The 23,631-nt window shown below is 37.3% G+C and overlaps 1 protein-coding gene across 4 annotated transcripts in view; it reads left to right on the forward strand.

Annotated features, from left to right (window-relative positions):
* Positions 1-22,738, forward strand: part of anapc7 (anaphase promoting complex subunit 7) — a 36,997-nt gene extending 14,259 nt beyond the window's left edge. The window contains exons 1-11 of one of the 4 annotated variants that reach the window (XM_048556508.1): positions 1,756-1,925; positions 3,226-3,258; positions 4,011-4,130; positions 5,578-5,689; positions 8,113-8,266; positions 9,231-9,373; positions 10,036-10,153; positions 13,610-13,806; positions 15,682-15,906; positions 18,978-19,128; positions 21,493-22,738. In XM_048556508.1, coding sequence (XP_048412465.1) covers positions 4,044-4,130; positions 5,578-5,689; positions 8,113-8,266; positions 9,231-9,373; positions 10,036-10,153; positions 13,610-13,806; positions 15,682-15,906; positions 18,978-19,128; positions 21,493-21,682 — 1,377 coding nt within the window. In that variant the 5' untranslated portion in view covers positions 1,756-1,925; positions 3,226-3,258; positions 4,011-4,043 and the 3' untranslated portion in view covers positions 21,683-22,738. Of the gene's footprint in view, positions 1-1,755; positions 1,926-3,225; positions 3,259-4,010; positions 4,131-5,577; positions 5,690-8,112; positions 8,267-9,230; positions 9,374-10,035; positions 10,154-13,609; positions 13,807-15,681; positions 15,907-18,977; positions 19,129-21,492 lie in introns of those variants that run through there. The other 3 variants (XM_048556505.2, XM_048556507.2, XM_048556506.2) reach the window with 3 other exon arrangements.
* The last annotated feature ends 893 nt before the right edge of the window (positions 22,739-23,631 follow it).

Here is a 23,631-nt window from a genome sequence, read left to right on the forward strand (position 1 = left end):
CCTAAATAGAGAAGACAATCTGCATGATCTAAATAAAGTTTCAGCCTGTCTTCCTATACTATTTCTTGGAGATGCAAGTTCAGAGAAATTACATCCCTATCTCAACTGTTCATGGGGTGTACATAACTGACGCCTTACAGTTTCTTTGGACTATGGAGACAATGAATCCATTCCAAGTCTACAAACACAAACTCTTCATGCGTCTGAGAGTCTGAACTTCCCCATTCTGATAACCTGCTAATTCCTCACCAAATTCTCCATGGTTTGCAATGTTCATAAACTAAACTGTGTTCTGTTGAGGTGATTTGTTCTCTACATTGCCTTAAGCTCTGCCTAAAACTAAACTTGCTTCTGAATCAACTCTGGTATCTCCCAAACTTAAAAAATATGCTCAACCCTAAATTATTCTAAATTGAAAATAAATAGTCATAGAATCATACACACAGAAACAGACCTTTTGGTCCAACTTGTCTGCATCAACCAGACATCCCAATCTGACCTTGGCCCATATTCCTCTAAACCTATGCTTGTACCCATCAGATGTCTTTTAAATGTTGTAATTGTACCTACCTCCACCATTTCCTCTGGCAGTGCATTCCATATGCACACCACCCTCGGTGTGAAAAAGTTACCCCTTAGGTCCCTTTTAAATCTTTCCCCTCTTACCTTAAACCTATGCTGTCTAGTTTTGGACATCCCCACCCTAGGGAAAAGGACCTTGGCTGTTCACTGTATCCATGCCCCTCAAGACTTTATAAACCTCTATTAGGTCACCTCTCTGACTCCGATGCTCCAGGGGAAAAAGCCAGCCTATACAGTTTCTTCCTGTAATTCAAACCCTCCAGTCGTGGCAACATCCTCGTAAATATTTTCTGCACACTCTCAAGTTTAACAACATCCTGCTGACAGAAGGGTGATCTGAATTGTATGCAGTATTCTAAATTAGCTTCACCAATGTCATGTACAGCTGTAACATGACATGCCAGCTCTTATAGTCAGTGTTCTGATCAGTGAAGGCAAATGTGCCAAAGGCCTACTTCACTAACCTTGTCTGCTTCGACTTCACTTGCACCCCTAGGTCCCTTGTTCGGCAACCCTCCCTAAGGCCCTACCATTAACTGTATAAGCCCTGCCCTGGTTTCCTTATTGATGTTAAATGTTTACCCTACTTGTTATAAATCAGACAGTATAAACACCTTTCCATAAACTGCAGCCTAATGCTTCCTGACAGATGCTGCATTTAAAACTCTGTACCCCCATCCTAACTCGACTTTTGTAATCACCCTTCACCCTTATGCTCACCGACTTGCATTGGCACCTGGGTCAGACGTGCCTCAATTTTGAGATTTTCATTCTGCTTTTCAAATTCTTCTATAGTTTCATCCTTCCTTATTTCCATAACCTCCTCAAGCCCTGAAAGCCTCTGAGATCTCTGTTCTCCTCTAACTATAACTTCTTGCACTGCTTCACCATTAGCAGTTGTGCAGTTAATTAACTAGGCCCTAATCTCTGGAATACCCTACCCAAGCCTCCTAAATCACTGTACCCCTTTCTGTATTTGAGGTTATTCCTTAAAATCTACTTGTTTGACTAAGCATTTAGTCATCTATCTTAAGTATTTTATATGTGCCTTGCTGTCAGATTTTGTTTGATAATGTTAGCTTTGTAATATTCTGCTATGTACATATGTAGTTGCTGTGACGAGGCAAATAGTAATCCCTCTATAATTTCCTTATTAGCAAAATCATTGTAGGTCAGGATTCCAACCTGGTATTTTTATTGATATAGTTGGCCCAGCTCCTCTCTGCTTCAACCAGCTGACCAGCTGTGCAAGTTCCTGTTTAAGACTAGAGTGCTATGAGACATTCATCAAAGACTCTTGGAAGGCCTTCTTCTTATTCATAATAAGCAGAACAGTAAAACTGGTAAGGCAAATAAAGATGTGAACTAAATTTATTTTCTTGACTGAATTAGACATTAATTACTGTTCTGAGAGCTAAGTTTGGTTAATTGAGCTAAAAGCTGTGGAGTACTAAGTTTATTTTGGGGATGTGATTCACATTGCTGACCTGAATGATTGATTGTGAATTCTTAATTATTCCAGTTCTTAGACTGCATTTGGCCCCTTTTTATGGAAAATTGTAAACGCTATTAATTTACAACTTCAGAAATGAACTTTTAAACGTCTTAATGCTTGACAGCTTGGGAAGAATAATAAATATTGTTGGCTTACAATATTATAGATCCTGACTAAGGCATTGAGGAGTGCTTCTCTGTAAACTAGGGAGAGTTTGGGTGCACTACAGTGATTTGATCTTTTCATTGAGTTCTTTTTAGAAACTCCCAGGTCTATTCTATAGCAGCGCAGCTTTTAAACTTGTTTTTAGTAGTTGGTAAATCTGCATTTATCTACATTCCTAGCTAACATGGTCGTAGACTGCCTGCTCATTTGGAATTGACTGTAGTTGTAGGAGTGACAGTCTTGTTTCGCTGAAGTGCATTTAGAGCAATCGGACCGCTTTCTTTATCACTTTCTGTTTTTGATCACAAACCACTTGTCAGATTTATTGAATTTTATGCTTTGAGTATGATACCATGAGTATTATATCTCCGTGTTTATTCATTAAAGCAATAACATGTTATTGGTTATAGTTTTGTCATTTTAAAGGGAGTTTTCATAAATATATCTGGCCACACATTTCAATACACAGAATGGCTACTCACTTGTTTAGAGTTCTGCTATTTAGTAATAGGAGAAAACTACTTCACTATTTTGATTCTCTGCCCTAGCTGGGATGGGAACCTTGCTGATTTATTTAGTTTTCTCTCAGTTTACTTTTTTCTGAAGCTAATTGCAGCAGTTTCATTGTTAGTCTGCCAGAGATCTGTTAACTCAACCTGTTGCTTTTAATCTGTATAATTTAATGATGGATTGTATGGCATTTTTATTGTGTAAAGAAGTACAGAAGCTAAATCATTTATGTAGAACTGTTTCATTCAGATCACTGCTTTCAAAGTGTTGTGAAATATTTTAGCGCTGTTGGGAAGACTAGTAAAATATTTATAATCAATTGTAGGACATGTAGGTCATTTTGACAGGATTGGTGTTAATTCATAGATATTGCTAACAAGATTCAAAGACCCAGTTCTCATATTTAGATTGTTGTGTGTCTTCATAAGCTTTGTTTGACATATCCTAATGGATCTATTTTGTTTACTTTGTAGGGATGTCAACAGAGAGCCAGAAAAGTTTCAGAAGTTGGTAGCTTTTTTTTCAAACATTTCACTTTGACTTATTTGTACCTCACTTCAATAGTTTGGTTCACATTTCATCTTTATCCTTCACTTCAAAGAGCATGAACTTAGTATAGTTTGTTTTATTAATTTCTTCATTGTATGTGTATACAATTTTTTTCTGAATGTGAAGGAACCATTGACTAGTATAGGCTACATCAGATTAGCATCAAAAGAAGTAATAATTCCTCTTTAAACATTTTTCACAATTACCATCATGGAGTTGGTGTGATACCAAGATATTAAGGGCATGCTGCTGCTATAGCCTGTAAACTAGATACCATATTTTGATATGTATTTATTGCACACTTGCCTGGACTTTCCACTTCAATGTCCAGTCACAGTTCTTCATATTAATGGATGGGAAGTTACAAACTGATAAAACTGGTCTTGATCACAGTTTTTTCTAAATAGATACTTGCCAGGTTGTCTGGATAGGAATAAGTGCAAAAATGTCTTCTACTTAAAAAAAAATGCAATACTGAATGTGTAAAATATCTGTCAGTTCTATAATTTGTATTAAGTGCAGTTACAATGTTCTCTGCTATTCCTGAATTGTTGACAAAATAATCAAGGAAGCAATGAATGAAAAAATTACCTGCCTATGGCACTGTACAGTCAGAGTTTTAATGGAATACCTTCTTCAGAGCCCGAGTATCAAGGAAATATGTAATTCAAGGTCAGTTGTAAATAACAATTTTTTATGTTCATTTTAGTGTCTGCCATCAGAGATTGAAGTGAAGTATAAAATGGCTGAATGCTATACAATGCTACGTCAAGAAAGGGATGCTGTTGCAATACTGGACACCATATCTACCAGGCAGCGTACTCCAAAGGTAAGCTTTTCTTTTTAAATACTTTGTTAATCCGGTAAAATATTGATAGGTGGGATTTATTCAAGCACCCAACAACCTTCCATTATCATCACTTGTTGATCTAATTTACTATTTTTAGCTAGCATGGTTTTAAATTGTGAAGTTTTGTTTATATAATACACTATGTTCAAACATTTCAAACAGCTGTAAGTTGTTGATTCCAAATTGCAGTTTTTGGGGTTATATGAGTGACTAAAGATGGTTTTGCATCATCAGTGCTTTTATTTTTGTTTCTTTTTTTGATAAACCAGATTGATTTGACATTTTGATTAGGTTTCAGCATGAATTCATGAATCCTGGGGGTTACTCTTGACTGGAAACTGAACTGGATTAGCCATATAAATACTGTGGCTTCAAGTGCAGGTAATAGGCTAGGAATCCTGCAATGAGTAACTAGCCTCATGACGACTGCTCAAAATATGTCCACCATTCCCAGTTCACCACACAGGAGTGTGGTGGAATATTCCCCATTTTCCTGGATAATTGCACCTCCAATAACAGTCAGCAAGCATAAAACCATTCAGGACAAAGTAGCCTGCTGCTTGATTGACATCGCAACCACAAATATTCATTCTCCCTACCACCTGCTTAGTAGTAGCAGTGTGTATTGTTTACAAGATGCACTGTTCAAATTCACTAATGCCTTAGCACCTTCTAAACACACAACCAGTACCATCCGGAAGGGCAAGGGGCAGCAAATTCTTGGAAGACCACCACTTGCAAGTTTCCCTCCAATCTACTCACCATCCTGACTTGGAAATATATGACCATTCCTTCAGTCTTGCTGGGTCAAAATCCTGGAATTGCCTCCCTAATGTTGTTGGACTTACACAAAATCAGTTGCAGTAGTTCGAGAAGGTGACTTGCCACCAGTACCTCAAGGGCAACTTGAGTTGAGCAATTAATGCTGGCCCAGCCAGCGACATCTGCATTCCTTGAATGAACAGAAATGGTACTGAGCCATTTATTTTGTACCAAATTCTTAAAACATTTGTACACTTCTCTCATTTAATCAGTTTACTCTGTACGACAGAATAAATTTTTTTTTCCAGACGTTTTCTTCCTTTTGCTGATTTTTCACTGGGCGCACAGTGTGTTGAGAGTACACACAAATGTTTTGCCACCAATTTCTGGTACATTTTTAAGTGTATTCCTAATAGCTCACAAGAAACTTTGTGACAACTGCGCTGCCAGTTTTCCTGTTTCTTGTGAAGCTTCAAGCTTCACTTCAACCTTCCTGCTCGGCCATTGGCAACTCAGCAGAGTGGTGGCCCACAGGAGTGAACTCCCAGTTTTACCAGTGTGTAACACTGTGCTTCTGTTAATTTTTGTCTCTTGCTAGGAAAATTATACAATAGTAAATTTTTCACTTTTTGTGTTGCTGGTTTTTTTTTCCCCTGTGATCTAGATTAATATGATGTTGGCAAATCTGTATAAAAAAGCAGGACAGGAAAGGTCAGCCGTCACCAGCTATAAGGAAGTATTACGACAGTGTCCTCTGGCTTTGGATGCAATACTAGGTATGACATTTTTTTAAAATTAAAATCCTCATACATCAAACAAGCTGTACTTGTTTTATTGGTATAATTGACAAGTGAGAGAAAATTAAGAGATGAGGAGCTCATGGGAGAAGTGTAGCTTATGAGGGAAGCTGAAATAAAATGATGTATGGAGTAATGCAGATAGACTGTATTGATTAGAGATTAGGGTCACATGAGCTGCATGGACTCATGCTATGGCAATCCGTATTCTTTGCCTTGAAAGTTTATAGTTGGCTCTCTTACAAATTTAATGCTAATTATTTTGCCAATAAATTTAAATAATTATCTTTTCGTCTGATTAACACTGAATGTTTGTTGGCAGCTGGCCCTGCTCTGAACATCCTCATAAGTGAGTATTTTGGACACTGTAGATGTTATAGCATCAGTTTATGATCTTGGGAATGTTTACAGCTGTGGCAAATCATGCTGATGTTTCAAGGAGTGTCTCTGGCTTGAAGAACACCACCAAGTCTTACTCTGGGAGAGTTAACTATAAGGCATGACCTTAACGCATCTGATTTTCTTTGCAAATTTTTTATTTGTTTGTGGGATGTGAGGATTACTGATGAGAATGCATTTGTTACCCATCCCACAGTGCACTTGAGAAAGGGGGTAGTGAGTGACCTTGAATCATTGTAGACCATCTGGTGTATCCACACCCTCAGCTGTGGGTAAGGGAGTACCAGATCTTTTGATCATGCTGACTATGAAGGAATGGCAATATATTTCCAAGTCAGGATGTGATGCCTCTTGAAGAGGACTATATAGGTGGTGGTTTTTTCAAGTGTCTACTTATAGTGATTGTAACAAGCCCAGTCAAGTGAGTCTCATCGAATATGAGTTTCCTGATTGGGGCTGTTAATATGGCCACAGAGTCCTGGCTGACAGATAAGAACAGGAGTGATGGGTTCTGTTCACTCTGAGAGCTGGAAAAGTGTCAAGGACTTTCCACTTGTAAATAAAGGGTGACTTCGTGACGGTGTATCTGCCTCTGTGGTGTTATTCCATCTGCTTGCCTTGCTTTCCTTGCTGATAACGGTTTGGGAAAAGTTGTTGAAGGAAGCTTGTTGAATTGTTACAGTGCATCTTATATATCTTGCACTTCACAATGTGCATGAGTGGTGGATGGAAGGAAGGATTGAAGTGATAGGGCACTCATCAAATAAGGTTGCTCTGTGTGCATGGTGTTGAGTTGCATTCATTTGGGTAGTGGAGAGTATTAAATCACATTCCAGATTTGTACCTTAAAGACGGTAGCAGGAATTAAGAAGTTGGGAGATGAGTTACTTGCCAATGACTTTCCAGCCTTTTACCTGCCCTTGCAATCAGAGTGCTTCTATGGCTGATCCAATTTACTTTGTGGCCAATAATAACGTCCAGAATATTGTTAGTGTAGGCATCAAAGGATGATGGTTAGCTTCTCTATTAGTAGCACAACTATTAATTGCCTCCTCTTAAGTTTTGTGTGGATCTTGCTGCAGGCAGAGACAATCTACTCAGCATTTGAGGACTTACAAATGGTACTGAACACTGCAGTTCCCACTTCTGACTTGACGTTGGAGAGAAGTTTGATGAAGCAGCTGAAGATACTTAGGCCTAGGGTATTACCGAGTGAAGTTTTGGGACAGATGATTGGCCTCCTCCGTATTAGGTATGACACCAGTCAATGGAGTGTTTATACCTGACTCCCATTGAGTCCAGTTTTACTAGGGTTCCTTGATGTCATGCTGTCAAATGCTGTGTTAGTGTCAAATGCAATCACTCTGACTTCACCTCCAGAATTCGGCTCTTTTGTCTACATTTAGACTAAGGCTGTAATTGAATCTGGAGTCAAGTGGTCCAGAATGAAGCCAGACTGAACACTGGTTATTGACCAAGCTCTTATTGACAATCATTACTAAAATGATGAAAGGGAATTGTGAGTAAACCTATGTGGTGGGTGGGGTTGGTGAGTTAAGAGAGGAGGCAGCAATTATGGCTAAATTGAATTTATTTGCCCTTTTCTGTGATGAAGACGTGCTTGGACAGTTTTGCCCACGGTCAGATAGATTACAGTATTGCAGCTATTCTCAAAATGGCACAAGTTAACAGTGAATACAAGTTCTTAGTGTCTGCAGTAATTTTACTCCTCCTTCTTAGCATTGGAGTTGGGATGTTATTGGCCTTTGGGGTCCTTGGGTCCAGAGTGCTAAGCAGTTCCATATCATGTGTTGTAACTCAATCTCGTTGTTGGGTAGATAATCAACTTTAAGTGGAATGGTATAGGAAAACCCACTAACATGCTTGCAAAAAGGTGACAGCAAATGTCTCCTGTGTTCAAATACAAGTATGTTCTATCCAAGTACTTTTTAATCTTTCAAACAACAGGTTAGCTATTCATGTCTTGCCTGTTTGTTTTCCAGGTCTCCTGTCACTTTCAGTGAAGGGTGCAGAGGTAGCATCTCTGACTATGAATGTGATTCAGAGTATTCCAAATCTGGACTGGCTGTCTGTTTGGATCAAGGCATATGCTTTTGTTCACACTGGTGACAACACCAGAGCCATTAATACTATCTGGTAAGAAAGTGTTGTATACTGTGTTGGAATGACAGTGTCTGTTTTTGTATTAATTTGTTACTCCCTCGGTCAGTGTTTTCTTTAGCTATAGACTTGTGCAAGACATTACAGTTTTGTTAAATTATTTTAAACATCCAGTACCTACTTTAAAGATAAAAAGTATTGTCTAGGTTTGTTCTGTACAGCTTATAGAAACCAGGTATACTTGTAAACTGAAAGCCTAGCAATCTGGTTACATGCAAGAGCCAACTGGCACCTTCTCAATCCTGAATACTGATATGGATGTGGTCATGTACTTAGATTCTCCAATAAAGATTTATGCACTTGCTTGGTTAAAGTTGATTTGATCCTGTTCAGAGTTCATTGACCCTTCAATTTTTACATGTAATTTGAGACATGGTAATTAAAATTAGCTCATAAAAGGGATTTTAAAAAAATCACCAGTTCATTTCAAAGGTACATGGTTGATGTCTGTGCGATTGGCCGTGCATAAAGCAAGATTTAGAAATTTTTGTATTGTAGTGCTAGTGGTCCAAAGTCTGAACCTGAGAACATGCACGCTCGCACACACACCTCTGGAGGTGTATCAGAACATATCTGGACAGGTCGTTTGAAAATAGCTGTTCTGTCGGTGCAAGATTGTGGAGAAATGTTAGTTAAATGTACTGAAGCGAAACATAATTGTTAGTCTGCTATTAAACGCAATTGAGTTTTAGTATGTTTAACCATACTGAACATTGTTGAGCAGCATTAACAGTTTATGTTATCAAAATTCAATTTCAAACATTCTTGCTTTAAAAATTAATATTTTGAGCCTGATGTAGCCCACCAGGATGTTAATACTCACTGCTATGGATATTTGTTTGTGAAAGAAAAGTCCAGAGAGCAATGTAAACATGGTAACCTCCTAATCACTGCATTACTATTATTAATCAGTACACTGTTACAATTACTTTGTTCTCAGCTCCCTGGAGAAGAAGTCGTTATTGAGGGATAACGTTGATTTAATGGGAAGTCTAGCGGATTTGTATTTTAGAGTGGGTGACAACAAAAATGCCATATTAAAGTTTGAGCAAGCTCAGATGCTGGATCCATATATAATTAAGGGTAAGTAATATACAAATGAGTTCCAAAGAATTTGCACTTTCTAGATGTTTGAGGTAATTCATTATCTGTTTATTCAATTGCAGCTCCAGTATTAAAGGAGGGCTGAAGATGTGGTCTACTGTATTATAAATTTATTCTTCCATGGGATGACAGTGTTATAGGGGTAATGTTGACCATCCCTCATTGTCCTTAAAATGATTGGCTTGCTGAACTGAACCAGGCCATTTCAGATGCTATTTCAATCATATTACAAATGCTCGGGAGTCAGATGGCAGATTACATTCCCTAAATAACATTAATCAACCAAAGAGGCTTTTACCAAAATTAATGATCAGTTTCATGGTCACCATTACTGAGTCTAGCTTTCACTTTCAGATTTTATTAGTTAAATTTAACTTCCAATGGCTATTGTGATGGGTTTTGAACCCAAGTCCCTAGAGAATTACTTTGAGCCTTTAGATTATTAGTCCAGTTTTAAACTATGATGCAGGTTAAATTGACTTATTCATTTGAGAACATTTCTTAAATATTAACAATATTTAAACAGAAAAATATTGGATGTGTACAAATTTCAGACCAACATTGGCAAATCTAGAATTGTGGAACAAATACGGTATTACAGTAAGCTGTCTGAAATGTTTTCAAACTTGCCTCTGTTTTAGGAATGGATGTATATGGGTACCTTCTGGCAGGTGAAGGTCGACTAGAGGATGTCGAAAATTTAGGTGGCCGTTTATTTAACATTTCTGATCAGCATGCAGAACCATGGGTCGTCTCGGGGTAGGTTTTTAAATTTTTCATTATAGGAAGAAACAAAGCAGTCTTTTTTTCTTGGTAATGTCATGATCAATACTATTGTGAGAGTCCTATCTGGGTGATTGTAACTGCAATGTTAGTGCCATTATTGATGCACAGATTTCCGCAAGTTCTGTACATATTGGTTTCTTGATAAATGATAGTTATGTACCCCATATCTCCTTTTTCCAACTCTTCCTAGATGTTAGCTCTGCTGCTCTTGGATCAAGTAACTAGGAAGCGTAAAAGAGCTGTGTGAGATGATATTCCTTTGCTTCCACCTCACCCCCAAATAAGATATTAACAAATATCTCGTTTAATTTCTATCTTCTCCCTTTTCCCCAATCCCAGCTGCTTGATCCAGATGAGAAACTTGGATTTATGGTACAGACCAAGAATATCCTAAATATGTAGTGTATTAGTGTATACAGAAATAAGTTTTACCATAACATTGATTACAGCAAAAATGTTATCACCAAGAGAGGCTTTTCCTTATTTGCAAGAATTAACCTGTTCATCTTTGATCAAAGATGATACGCTTGCCTCAAAAGATTGTGTATTCAAACACCACTCAAAAAGCTTGAAACTTATATACAGTATGGTGACAATAATATCTTGTCAGAGAAACCTTCTTTTGGGTAAGACATTAAACTGAAGTTTCTTCTGACTGCCTTGGTTTGAATATAAAATATTAACTATGGCAATATTGGGGAAAAAAAAAGAATTCCCAGGCGTCCTGGCCAGAGTTTATCCTTCAATTAAACATAGGCAAAAACAGGTACCTTGCAACGTGCAAATTGGCTGTCATCTTTCCCACATTAGAATTTTGATAACTTCTAAAGTACGTCATTGGTTACAGAGAGTTTTGGGCAATCCCAAGATCATGAATTGCAAGTTTTCTCAAAACCGTAATTAAATTTACTGAATTTTTTAAAACTAAGTGCAACCATTTGTGAAAGGGGAAAATGGCATGTTGATTGCAAATATCCTTAGCAAGAGAGACACTTCATTTGATGACCTGAAAAACTGGTTCTCATAAAACTGCTATGTGTAACTGGTCAGTAAAACATTTGACAACTGGAATGTTTTAACCATGCAGTTGTGTCAAGATTCTTTATCATGACCTGTGTTTAATGTAGAAACTCCGATTCTGTTCACAACGGTCCTCTAAAATAAGGTATTATTTTATTGAATGAGATCTGAACACTGATGAAGCTATCATTGGTGCACATTATGTTTCTGAGAAAGTGGTGCTGAACTGTGCTATGGACTACTACAGTCTATTTAGTGTAGGGACACCTACAGTATTGTTAGCAAGGGAGTTCCAGGACTTTACCCCAGTGATTGTGAAAGAAGAATGGTGTAATCCAAGTCAGGGCGGGGTGTGACTTGGAGGGGAACTTGCAGGTGGTGTTTCCTTGCAATGGTATCCTTGCCCTTTTAAGTGGTTGACCTCACACATCTGGAAGTTCCTACCAAAGGAACATTTGCTGGAGTGCATGCTACACACTGCTACAGTTATGTGGCAGTAATTGAGGGGAGGGAGTGTTTAAGGTGATGGGTAGATTCCTGAGCAGGAGACTGCCTCTTGAATATTAGTGAAGTTGTGCTGATCCAGCCAAGTGGGAATATTTATTCACATTCCTGACTTGCACCTGGTTCATGCTGGACAGGCTTTTGGGTGCCAAGAAATGAATTAACCACCACCATTTCCAATCTCTGTTGTAGCCCCACTATTTATATGGCTGGTCCAGGGAAGTTTCTGGTCACGGTAAATCATCCCCCACCATTGATGTTTATGTGGGAGATTTAGCAATGTTATTGCATTGAGTGTAAAGGGGAGATTGTTAGATTCTATCTCCCTACTTGTGACAATTGTCACTCTCTGGCACTTATGTAGCATAATTGTTAGTTGTGACTTGTCAGTTCAAATAATGAATATTGACTGTCTTATTAAATAGTGAGTTATCTGCTGCAGTGGTATTTGAAGGAAAGAAAATTTAAGCTGTAATAAGCACCATTGATTCAAGTTTCACAGTGCTATAACGTAGTAAGGTATAATGAATGAGAATGCTCTTCGCATATTTGTGCTTTGGTCACTGTTCTTGCCACACCAATTCTCTGTTTTCATTTTACTCAAAATTGACTATGGATCAGAAATTGAGTCACCTCATTCAGAGGACTAGTTGAAACGCACCAATCTTTGAGGTGTAGTATAACCATCCATTCGGATTGAATTTCATAAGTGGTGCGACAAAGTATTTTGATTGTAATACTCACTGTAATTCTAAGCGTGCAGGTTAGTTTAACTAATCATATTTGTAAACTTTTTTTTAGGTTGCAGTTTTAAACTTATTTGAAAAGTCAAATAAACTTGGGGAAAATTAAATAAAATCTGACCTGTTTTGCCCATAAACTGATTGTGGCTTGATTGCATACAAATGACAAAAATAGCATAGATTTCACAACAGTCTTGCATTTATGTAGCATCTTTAAATACAGAAAAATGCCCAAAAATGAGGCTAAGAAAATAGGAGAAGTCACCGTACCTCGGTGGATGGTGTGGCTTTTAAGGACGTTCTTTAAGGCAAAGAGCAAGATGTAAATGCTGAATAGTTTTATAGTAGATAGGTGGTCAGAAATTTAGAATTGAATAGAACTTAGCCTTTGAACATGCTGATTCAGCCGAGATATTGGCCATGCAAGGAGAGAACCATTTTCGGGCAGCAGGCCATGGCTTCAGACCGATTGGTGTTTATTTGGAGAAGACTGCAGTTCTTTCAAGACAGAGATTCAGACAAACAATTTGGCAACACAGTCTGTGGACGGCTTAAAATAATGATGGAAAAAGTCCAAATGGATTTTATTAGTATTCATGTAGATGGTGGTTCTATGTCTGTGCATGTTGCATCCAAGGATGGTATGTTGATAAGGAAGAGAGAGAACTAAGCATAGATGATTGAGAGACTCGGAATGTAACATTGCAAGGATTGAAAATTTGCAAAGCAACAAACATAAGTTACCACATTAAGAAAAAAGACTTGTAAATATACTCCTAAAGGATTCATCTTTTGACATCAATCCTCATAGAGTTCAGTGCTAGAATGCGGATTCAGTGCAGGACCTCAAGCATTCTTAAACTTGAAAATTTCATAGCCCACTCCAACCAGCTAAGATATAAAATTTTAAACTACACATTGGCACTGGAATTTCCAAATGCCAGATCGTACTGCAGTGAGAAATTATTCAAATACAATTGTTTTGTGAAGTTGATGTGATTTAACTAAATAAATAGCTTCTAACCCTCAGGAAGTGTCATACAGCACTTGTAGAGGACTTATTGCAATAAATATTTTTTAAAATTAAGAATTTACTAATGCTGCTCACAATTGGCTATATTAACAATTATCTGTCATTCATTTTGTTGCCTTTTGCCTACAGGTATCAGTGTTTATACAGCAAACGATATTCACGTGCTCTGTATCTGGGAGCAAAAGCAATTCAGTTGAATAGTAACAGTGTACAAGCCTTATTATTAAAGGGTGCTGCTTTGCGAGCCCTGGGCAGAATCCAGGAAGCCATCATACATTTCAGGGAAGCAATGCGCCTTGCCCCCTGCAGAATGGATTGTTATGAAGGTAAATTTCTTAATTATTAGTATTCTTATAGCAGCATAGTGATTTTCCTAAGTTCTGTAATGGTTGTTTACAAAGGATTTAGTTATTTTGTACAAAATCTGTGCATAAGTAGTGGTAAAGCAGAATAATTTTGAATTCTCTTTTTGATCTGTTGCATGATGTTATATTTGTGTTTGTTCGTTTGCACGTTTCACCAAGTACTTCATTGTTTTTTTGATCTGCCCAGTGTCAGTGGTCAGAATATTATGATGGTCAGAGTCTTTGGAGCAGTACAGTCATGGATTGGGACTCTGAGAATCTCGGACACAGCAGACTCTGTGGGCATTGCCCAAACATTTAAAAATTCTAATTGTCAGTTTCCCTGCTCTGGAACCCTTCATATGGGGGTTGATGGTGGGTGGAGGGGTGAGTGTAGCACTTTTGTTAAGCTAACAGTTACCAAGGAAAAATTGGGCTGTTACAAACTTATGTTTCTCCTGGGTGACTACACAGTTGGCCCCACAGCTGCACTCTGCATTTCTGAAGTAGCTGAGATCAGAATTCCTAGCTAGAAATGTGAAGCTATTAGCCTGAATAAATGAGTTGAATGGCAATTCAATTATGATAGCTAGTCCTCTGAATTATTGGGCCAATGCTATATTTATCTAATCACTTTATTTATTGCATTAATAAATGGTTGAAAATTCTAATGAAAAGTTCTGTGTTTATCCCTTAATTTGGAGTTCCCAGTTTAAATTTGCCCCACAACTTCCTGTTAACATTTGTAAGTGACAATCTGTTAATAATTAATTATAATGAATTTGTAGGTGAAATTTTCAAAGATTTGTTCTAAGTCTGTAAGCACTTTCAGGCCTTGGCGTTAGGTAGCAACAGAGCAGAATAGTCAGGACATTAGCTTTATTGATGAGAGAAGAAATAGTTTTTCTCCCTTTTTTAATAAACTGGATTTTAAACGTTTACTTTGTAGAGTTTGTACATTTTTATTTAAATATATCTAAAATTAAGTGTAATTTAATCTTTCACCTTAGTTATTCCTCTTTGGTCCTTTCCCTATGTCACTTAATTATTTTTAGTAGAATACTTTACTTTCTGCTGTATCTCCTCCCCTCTTCAGCCAGGAGCCAGTCTTGACCTTGCACAGCTCTTGAAAGCTCCCACTTTCTTTTATTGCATTATAACAGCTCCTGATGGTAGTGTGTAAACTCCTCCCTACAGGCATTTCTATTGTGGAAGTCCATCAGGTTTTGCTTCCAGTGCACCCATTTCCAAAAGGTGGCACATCATCTTGGCATTTGTTGCAATCCTAAATCTAATTTTAAAGTAATTTTGGCCACTGGCTACTGTAATTAGTGATTATTGCCCTGACCCCTGTCAGCACCACACATTAATGCAATGGGTTTTCCCCAATACCAGCTGACTCTTTGGGCTTGGCTCTGTTCATTTTCTTTTTACAAATCTGTTAACAATGTGTTTAAAATTATTTCTTTGAAATATTACCTCTGAATTTTTAAAAAATGTTTATTTAGAGTATGTGATGGTTGTGATTTTTCCATATGCTTTTTCCCTGACATCAATGTTGGAGTTTACTTTCTAAAACCCTTTTATAATTTCAAACACTTGGGAGATTTCCCTTATTTTTACAATGTCTGGTCCAGAGACAACTACCCTAGTTTATTTTTAAATGTCTTGTCTCATCAGGTGAGCCTTTATTCTTGTTTAAGTACATTACATGTAGTATCTTATTTTGTGTTATTTTATGGTAGCTTTACAAAGTTAAACAATTTAGGTCATACGTTTCCTAGTTATTTGACATTTTAACTTGTAACAGTTTTTCCAAAATCTCAATTGCACCACCGCCTTTTTGTATTGTTGCAGGTCTAGTTGAATGTTATTTAGCTTCAAACAGCATACGTGAGGCAATGGTGATGGCGAACAATGTCTTTAAAACACTGGGTCCAAATGCCCAGACCCTGACACTTTTTGCCACTGTATGCTTGGAAGACCCAATGACACAAGAGAAAGCAAGGACATTGCTGGATAAAGCACTAGCACAGAAATCTGATTATCTGAAAGCAGTTGTCAAAAAGGCAGAACTTTTGAGTAAGTTCTTTTTATCTGTAATTTGTATTTGAAAAATTGTTCATGTGATAATTTTTAAGTAAACAATGATGCGTAGTTGGATTTAATTTTCTGGACATTTTCTAGACTTTTCGAAGAATTAGTTTAATTTCAGGTATAAGTTTAATCGTGATGAACATTAGCCAAAGAGGTAAATATGTTTCACAATAATTTGTGCTTCGTCTATGAACTTCAGTTTGTACCATCAATTACATGACAAATGCCCCTGAGAAAAAGATTGAATTTGAGAAGGTCATTAGCAAGGTCACAGTCAGGGCGCAGAATCTATGTCTGGGCACCCATTATTGGAAAGATATTAGAAGATGTTATGGGAATCGTACCATAAATGTGAAACGGGAACAAATTCAGAATGAAATGGATTGTTAATAACAAAGTTTTCGAAAGGTGAGATTTTTATTGTCATAAAATTAATTGAGAACACAGGTTGAAATTAGTAATCAGCAAGCATATATTGAAGAAGAATAATAGAAAGAAAGAAGCTATATTTGTGAAGTAACTTTCACATCCTTTATGGACTATAGAGCAGTTTACAAATAGTACATTAATTTTGAAATGTGGTAGTTTTTCTTGTAGACAAATGTTGTCGTCAGTGTTCACATACCATATTTTATGAGGTGTTAATGTTATCTCCAATAATGCTGCAATCACTGTGTGTTAAGCTGCTGTTTTGGCACAAGTCTGTTGGTGATTTCTGACTCAATGGTAGAAATGCTCCCACTAAACCAAGGTTGATCCTACCATGATCAGAGTCAAAAGAAATCCTTCCAAATAGACATTTTCAAGATTATGAAACAGCTTGACAGGGCAGGTATAAAAGATGATGCTCTGAATTTTGAAGTTGGTGTTGAAGTGACAGGAACTGCTGCTAACTTTCACAAAGATATAGTAATCACTGTATGGTGTAAATACTGCTGAGATTAATTCCATTCTGGTCCCAGCTACAGGGATTTTTGGCATCCATTAGTAAAGGTGTCATTTAGTAGGCCAATGAGCCATTTAGATTATAGAATTCTCTAACAGCAAACCGACAATTAATAAGCACATACTAGTTTTTCAGATCCAGAGAGGTTGTTCGGTGTGTTTTATTAGTTGCTGTACAATTAAAAACCAAGCTGGATTTCATTCAACAAGGTTTAGTTCTCTAAAGATCTGATCTACCTTTTGGATTAAAGAGAAGTAGTTTACATTAAATCAACTATTTTATAAATGATTTTGCTAAAACTTCATATCTCAGGGAGGAGCACGGGATCATTGATAGCAACCTCTGAATTTCCGTATTAATTGCACATGTGCACGTGCCAGGAGTGTTTGTTTTGGTGAATAGTGGTGACAAGTTCTTGATTGTTTGTTTGCTTCAGTATCATTTCAACTGCAAAACCTGGCCCCAAGCTTCCACTTGCATGGAAGATCAGAACTAGTGGCCTTAAACATAAGATAATCACTAATAAATAATCCAATAAAAAATTCAGGGAGACATACTTTACTTTGCCCATCCCTAGTTGCCCTGATGTCCTGCTCGTGAGCTGCCATCTTAAACTATTGCAGTTGATTTGGTGTAGGTATACCCACAACTGTATTAGAGACAGAATTTCAGGATTTGCCCTAGCAGCACTGAAGGAACAGTAATGTATTTCCAAGTCAGGATGGTTTGTGACTTGGAGAAATATTTCCCATGTATTTGCTGCCTTGCCCTTCCAGATGGTAATGGGTATGTGCTTAGAAGGCTCAGTGTAAAGAGTCTTGGTAAATTTCTGCAGTGCATTTTGTAAGTAGTATGCACTGCTGCTACTGAGCGTAGATGGTAGAGGGAATGAATGGTTGTGGTGCCAGTCAAGCAGGTTACTTTGTTCTGGATAGTGTCAGTCTTCTTGAGTGTTGTGAGCTGCACTCACCCAGGCAATAGGGTGCATTCCATCATACTCCTGATTTGTACCTTGTGGATGGTGTACATGCTTTGAGGAGTCAGGAGGTGAGTTACTTGTTGTAGCATTCCTAGCTTCTTATCAGCTGTTAAGCCACAGTGTTTGTGGCTAATTCAGTTCAATTTCTGATCAGTGGTAAATCGCAGGATATATGGATTCATGTTAAAATCTAATCACAATGTCAAATCAACCGGTTTACCATCTTAATGACTGGTTTTCAAAAGGAGAAACAAGAATAAGAACAGAGAAAATGCAAAAGCAATCTTTTGCTGCTCATGTAGCCATAGAAACTGCAATTCAGAATGAACAATTTACACGTGCTAACGAATAAACTTTTTAAGTTGGCCTATGTTACTTTAAACCATGTATTAAAACAATGGTCACTATTTAACACATACTCCCAAGGTTCGTGACCAGTTATCTAACTGGGAAATGAAGACAAAAATTTTTCAATACAAGACAAACAAGCATTTACCAGGACAAAAACAAAGTTGCTGGAAAAGCTCAGCAAGTCTGGCAGTATCTGAAGAAAAAAAATCAGTGAACGGTTCAGGTCCGGTGACCCTTCCTCTAGAACTTTTACCTTTACCAGCATTGGATCAGATTTTGCTTTCTTTGTGTGCTCAAACTTGTCTGAAATATACGTAAATCACCTGAAACGTATCAGTATATTTAATTGCCTAATTCTGGTAATATTAGCCATTATCCTGATTGAGCATTTGTGTTTTATAGACTAAATTTCACTGTAATTCAAAAGTTAGATGAGTTTTTCAGTGCTCTTATTTTCAAGAAGAAAGGGAAAAAAATTGAAGCGCTAATTCATGATAGAAGATTGAAATTCAGAATAAAACACTTACAAATTCAATCTATCCATATGGGACAGGCTGGAAAATGACAGAATAGAAAATACTTCATTAAACATGGGAAGCGGAAACTGGAGTAAATGAGCCACTACGCCACCGGGTGGTCAGTCTGAAAATTGATAGCCTGCCCAGTATGTAGAAATTGAAGGATGAAATGAAGATCCAAAATAAAATAATTTTATATTCTGCACTGTGAATATTTGAAGACCACTGTCATGATCTCTCAAATCTTGTTCACTCGTGATAGATCGAGAACAGAAGTATGAAGAAGGTATAGCTCTCTTGAGAAATGCATTGGCAAATCAGAGTGTGTGTGTTTTGCATCGGATGCTTGGAGATTTTCTCGTAGCTGTAAATGATTACCAGGAAGCAATGGACCAGTATAGCATAGCATTAAGGTATGCAAAGCAAATATGTTTGTTACAGCCTGCAATTTCTTTCTTTTTAGTGGTTATTAATAACATTAATAATATTTATTAGTATTTACAAATTTCCTGTCAAGGTGAGCACAAATGAACTGACCCAAGTTCAGAAACGGTTGTTCTCTATAAAAATCGCAATCAAATGAATTTAAATCTGTTTTAGTTGATATTTGTACTCAGTCATAGGAACATGGTAACAGGAGTAAGCTATTCAATCCCTTGAACCTGTTCCACCATTCACTGAGATCATGGTTGATCATTGAGAAGTAATACATTACAATGAGGAGTAGATCTGAGAGGAATATGGCTCTTGTCATTGAACTTCCAAGTCAAGGTTGACAAGCTAGAGTCATAGAGCATGGAATCAGACCTCGGTCCAACTCGTCCATGCTGACCAGATATCCTGAATTAATCTCGTCCCATTTGTCAGCATTTGCCCCATATCCTTGTTAAACCCTTCCTATTTCCTATTCCCACCCAGATGCCTTTTAAATGTTGTAATTGTACCAGCCTCCACCACTTCCTCTGGCAGCTCATTACATACACACTACTCTGTGCGAAAAGGTTGCTACTTAGGTCCCTTTTAAATCTTTCCTCTATCACCTTAAACCAAATGACATCCAGTTTTAGACTCCACAACCCCAAAAAAAAAAGACCTTGGCTATTCACCCTATCTATGCCCATCACGATTTTATAAACTTCTAAAGGTCACCCTCGCTCCAGAGAAAATAGCCCCAGCCTATTCAACCTCTCCAACCCTGGCAACATCCTTGCAGTTGTTTTTCTGAAACCTTTCAAGTTTCATAATCTCTTTCCTGTAGCAGGGAGACCAGAATTGAACACAGTACTCCAAAAGTGGCCTAAACAGTGTCCTGTACAGCCGCAACATGATCTCCCAACTTCTATACTCAATGCACGGACCAATGAAGGCAAACATACCACACACTACCTTCACTATCCTGCCTGTCTGCGACTCCTCTTTTAAGAAACTATGAATCCGCAAAGATGTTTTTGGTAATATTCCCCAAGGCCCTACTATTAAGTGTAAAAGTCCTGCTCTGATTTCCCTTACCAAAATGCAACACCTCACACCTATCTAAATTAAATTCCATCTGCCACTTCTCAACTCATTGGCCCATCCAATTAAGGACCCATTGTATGACAGCAGATATATGGGAATACCACCTGTGAGTTTCCTTCCAAGCTTCTCACTGTCTTGACTTGGAAATATTCCTTTAGGCTTGCTGGGCTAAAATCTTGGAACTCCTTCCCTAACAGCATTGTGGATATACCTGCACCAAATAGACTGCAGTGGTTTAAGAAGGCAGCTCGCCATCACATGCTTAGTATGGATGGGCAGTAAATGCTGGCCCAACCAGTAAATCCACATCACTTGAGTGAAAGTGAATTAAAAAGATTTCTTCCAAAGCAAGTATATCTTTCCTTGGTTAAGGATATAAAAACTGCACATACTATCTGGTCTCGTCAGTATTCAGTGTAATACCTTTCTACCACAATCCTTTAGTAATAAAATCTAGCATAGCACTTTGCTTCCCTAATTGCTTGCTGATTCTGTGTATTAACTTTGTGATTTATGTACAAAGATACCTGTGTTCCTTGGCATACTTTTACAATCTGTTTTTATACTACTTTTATTAGTTTACTTCATATGCTATTTCCTCTCGCTTTATCAATTCCTCTCCATCCTCTACTAAATTCTAAAATCTTCTCAATGCTCAGATTTTTGCATCCTATTAGCAATGTAAGCTCCTTGCTTTAATCTAATACTATCATTAACTTGTCTTGTTAGACATGGTTGAACTATTTTTACCATGGTGATTTTAATTCTTTAAGACAATGTACATTAATTACAAATTATGAATTCATCAACTGTTTGCATTTGCTAATTTAATTTGAAGATCCTAATTTTCATCACATTACTGCGGGAAGATGTGTGGATGCAGTACTGTGAGAAGATGCAGTCATTTTGTAAGCTCAAAAAAGACAGTAGACAACTTCTAGATTATCATAAACATCTAGCTGTTGGCAAAAACCAAATCAGTATGAAGTATCATAGCATTACTGAACAAACTGACTGACTGACTGACTTGTTCTTTGAAAAAAATCTTCCTTTACTCCAAATGTGGGGGCTCACTTCTCCATTTTTACGAACAGAGGCTTTCAATTTTAAACAGTATATTCTGTTTTCTGTCTCTTACCCCCTCCAAATACCAGTGCTGAGATCTGCATGTTATGGCCACAGCTGTGCCTGCTTGTCATTTGCCCACAAAGTAGTTGTCTTAAAAACACAGTGAGTAACTTTGACTTTGCAATTTACAGCATGGATCCTAATGATCAGAAGTCTTTGGAGGGAATGCAGAAGATGGAGAAGGAAGAAAGCCAGACCGAGGCAGCACAAGAGGAAGATGTGGATGACATGGAAGGTAGTGGAGAGGAAGGGGACCTGGAGGGTAGTGATAGTGAGACTGCACAGTGGGCAGATCAAGAACAGTGGTTTGGCATACAGTGATAAAAGCATTGAAATGCTCTCAAATAATCACTTGCAAACCTTTTTCAAAGACCTGACATATTTGGAATCCTTGTTCCTGCAGTTACTGAAATGAGTCAGATTTTATAACTATCTATAATCATTGATTCACAATAAAGAAAAACACATTGGCCAGAATCTTAACTTCTACTTCATAAGGTATATTTGTACAGGGACTGTATGTTTTGTACAAACTGAATTTTATTCCTTTACTGAAGATCCTCCCTTTCTCCATAATGCAGATCTAGACTAGTTACCTGATCTAGTGCCATTGCACTGGGCACATGTGAAATATTCCTGGTGTTGTGTTGCTAATAACTTACGCTTAAATTTGAGAATACTCATCTTTCAAATTCATGAATACAACAAAGGGAGTCTTTTGTTTTGGCAAAGGGATTATTTAAATTCAAAGTAAAGCCCTGGAAGGTGAAATACTTTAATACTTCCATTCAGGAAAACTTTAAAATTTAGTTTGGGTGGCCTAGAAAGGGATGTTTGGGGGAAAAAGAAGTGAATCCTGAAACTAAATTTTAAACAGCAAGTGGTTTTCTTATTGAACCTATGTTCAGAGATTTAAAATGTTGACTGCCTTCAATTTTGTTTTGATTCGTTCTCCCTCTTTTAGTGGCCTTTCCTATTGTCACTATTATTTTTGCCAATACCACATGAATACATTTTTAGCTACTAAGTTCCCTGTTGTTGCTTGTTTGACTCTTACATTACATTATAACCAAGATTTACTTGAACATCTTTTTACCATTTTGTTACTAGCTAGTTATTGAGTGTGTGCACATTAAATTCTGGAAATTGCTGTATCCAAATTCACTGGACATCCTGGGTACTATAACTTATTTGTATTCAATCTTTTTGATAGCTGTGATGTTTCGTGTGTATTCACCAGCCAGTTCTTGCAAGAACATAATGTTTTGATACCTCTGTGTATTTTGTATAGTATGTGAGGTGGAATAAAATTTTGCTGTACTAATTAAAATGTATACAATGTATACATTGCAGTTATGACTATCATTGTATATGAAATGCACGTATTTTTTCCTTTAAATAAAAATAATGTAATTATTAATTTGTCATCCTCTGGTCAAAGTTAATTACATGCTGTTTTGAAGTAACTTTTCATTGTGTGAAATTGTATGATTGGAAGTCTTGCTTTGGGTGTGAATCAGCATCTGTGGGGAAAACCTACATCACCTGAACCTGAAGTACCTGTCAGCTATGAACAATTTCCCTAAATACGGATGATGAATTTTCACACTTATTTAGAACAACAGTCAAAGTCCAGCCTGCTAACCTTGTTTAGTTTTCGGCACTCCCTCAGTTGACCACCCTATAAATTATACTCTGCTTTAAATCAACAGTTACTTAAAACCATTATTTATCAATTTTTTTTTTGCTGGTACATAATTTCCTTGTTTAGGTCAGAGGACATAAACATCCTGTTGAAGCACAGGTATAACATATAGGGTATACATTTTGAGTCACAGGTTCACAGTTAATAGTGAGTTGCAAGCAGGAAGAAAATATTTAAAAATTGAGGGGTTTTAATAATAATTAAAACTTGAGTAATGGAATTTAGTAAAATGCAGTCTTTCTGCTAAGTGTTCTGTGTAATACACCTAATTACTGAATCTCCATTAACCCTGTAACTGCCTTCACCATGGCCTCCACATTTTTTCTCCCTGAGTCACTCCTCTTGTCCATTAAGTATCTTCCCCCATTATCTAATTGAGCTCCTGACTGCCTGGTTTCCCTTCTTAATGCCGGATTCTTCATCTGAGAATATTCATATTTCTAAGCTAGAGTTAATTTCAGAAACCCATGCAATTTTTTTTTCATTCCACCTACAGCAAGATCCATATGAAGTCACCCCATTTTAAGTCATTTTGCTTTCACATTGGTCAGTTAAAAGGGCTCAA

Source organism: Stegostoma tigrinum, chromosome 26, assembly GCF_030684315.1.
Source record: "Stegostoma tigrinum isolate sSteTig4 chromosome 26, sSteTig4.hap1, whole genome shotgun sequence".
Lineage (NCBI taxonomy): Eukaryota > Metazoa > Chordata > Chondrichthyes > Orectolobiformes > Stegostomatidae > Stegostoma > Stegostoma tigrinum.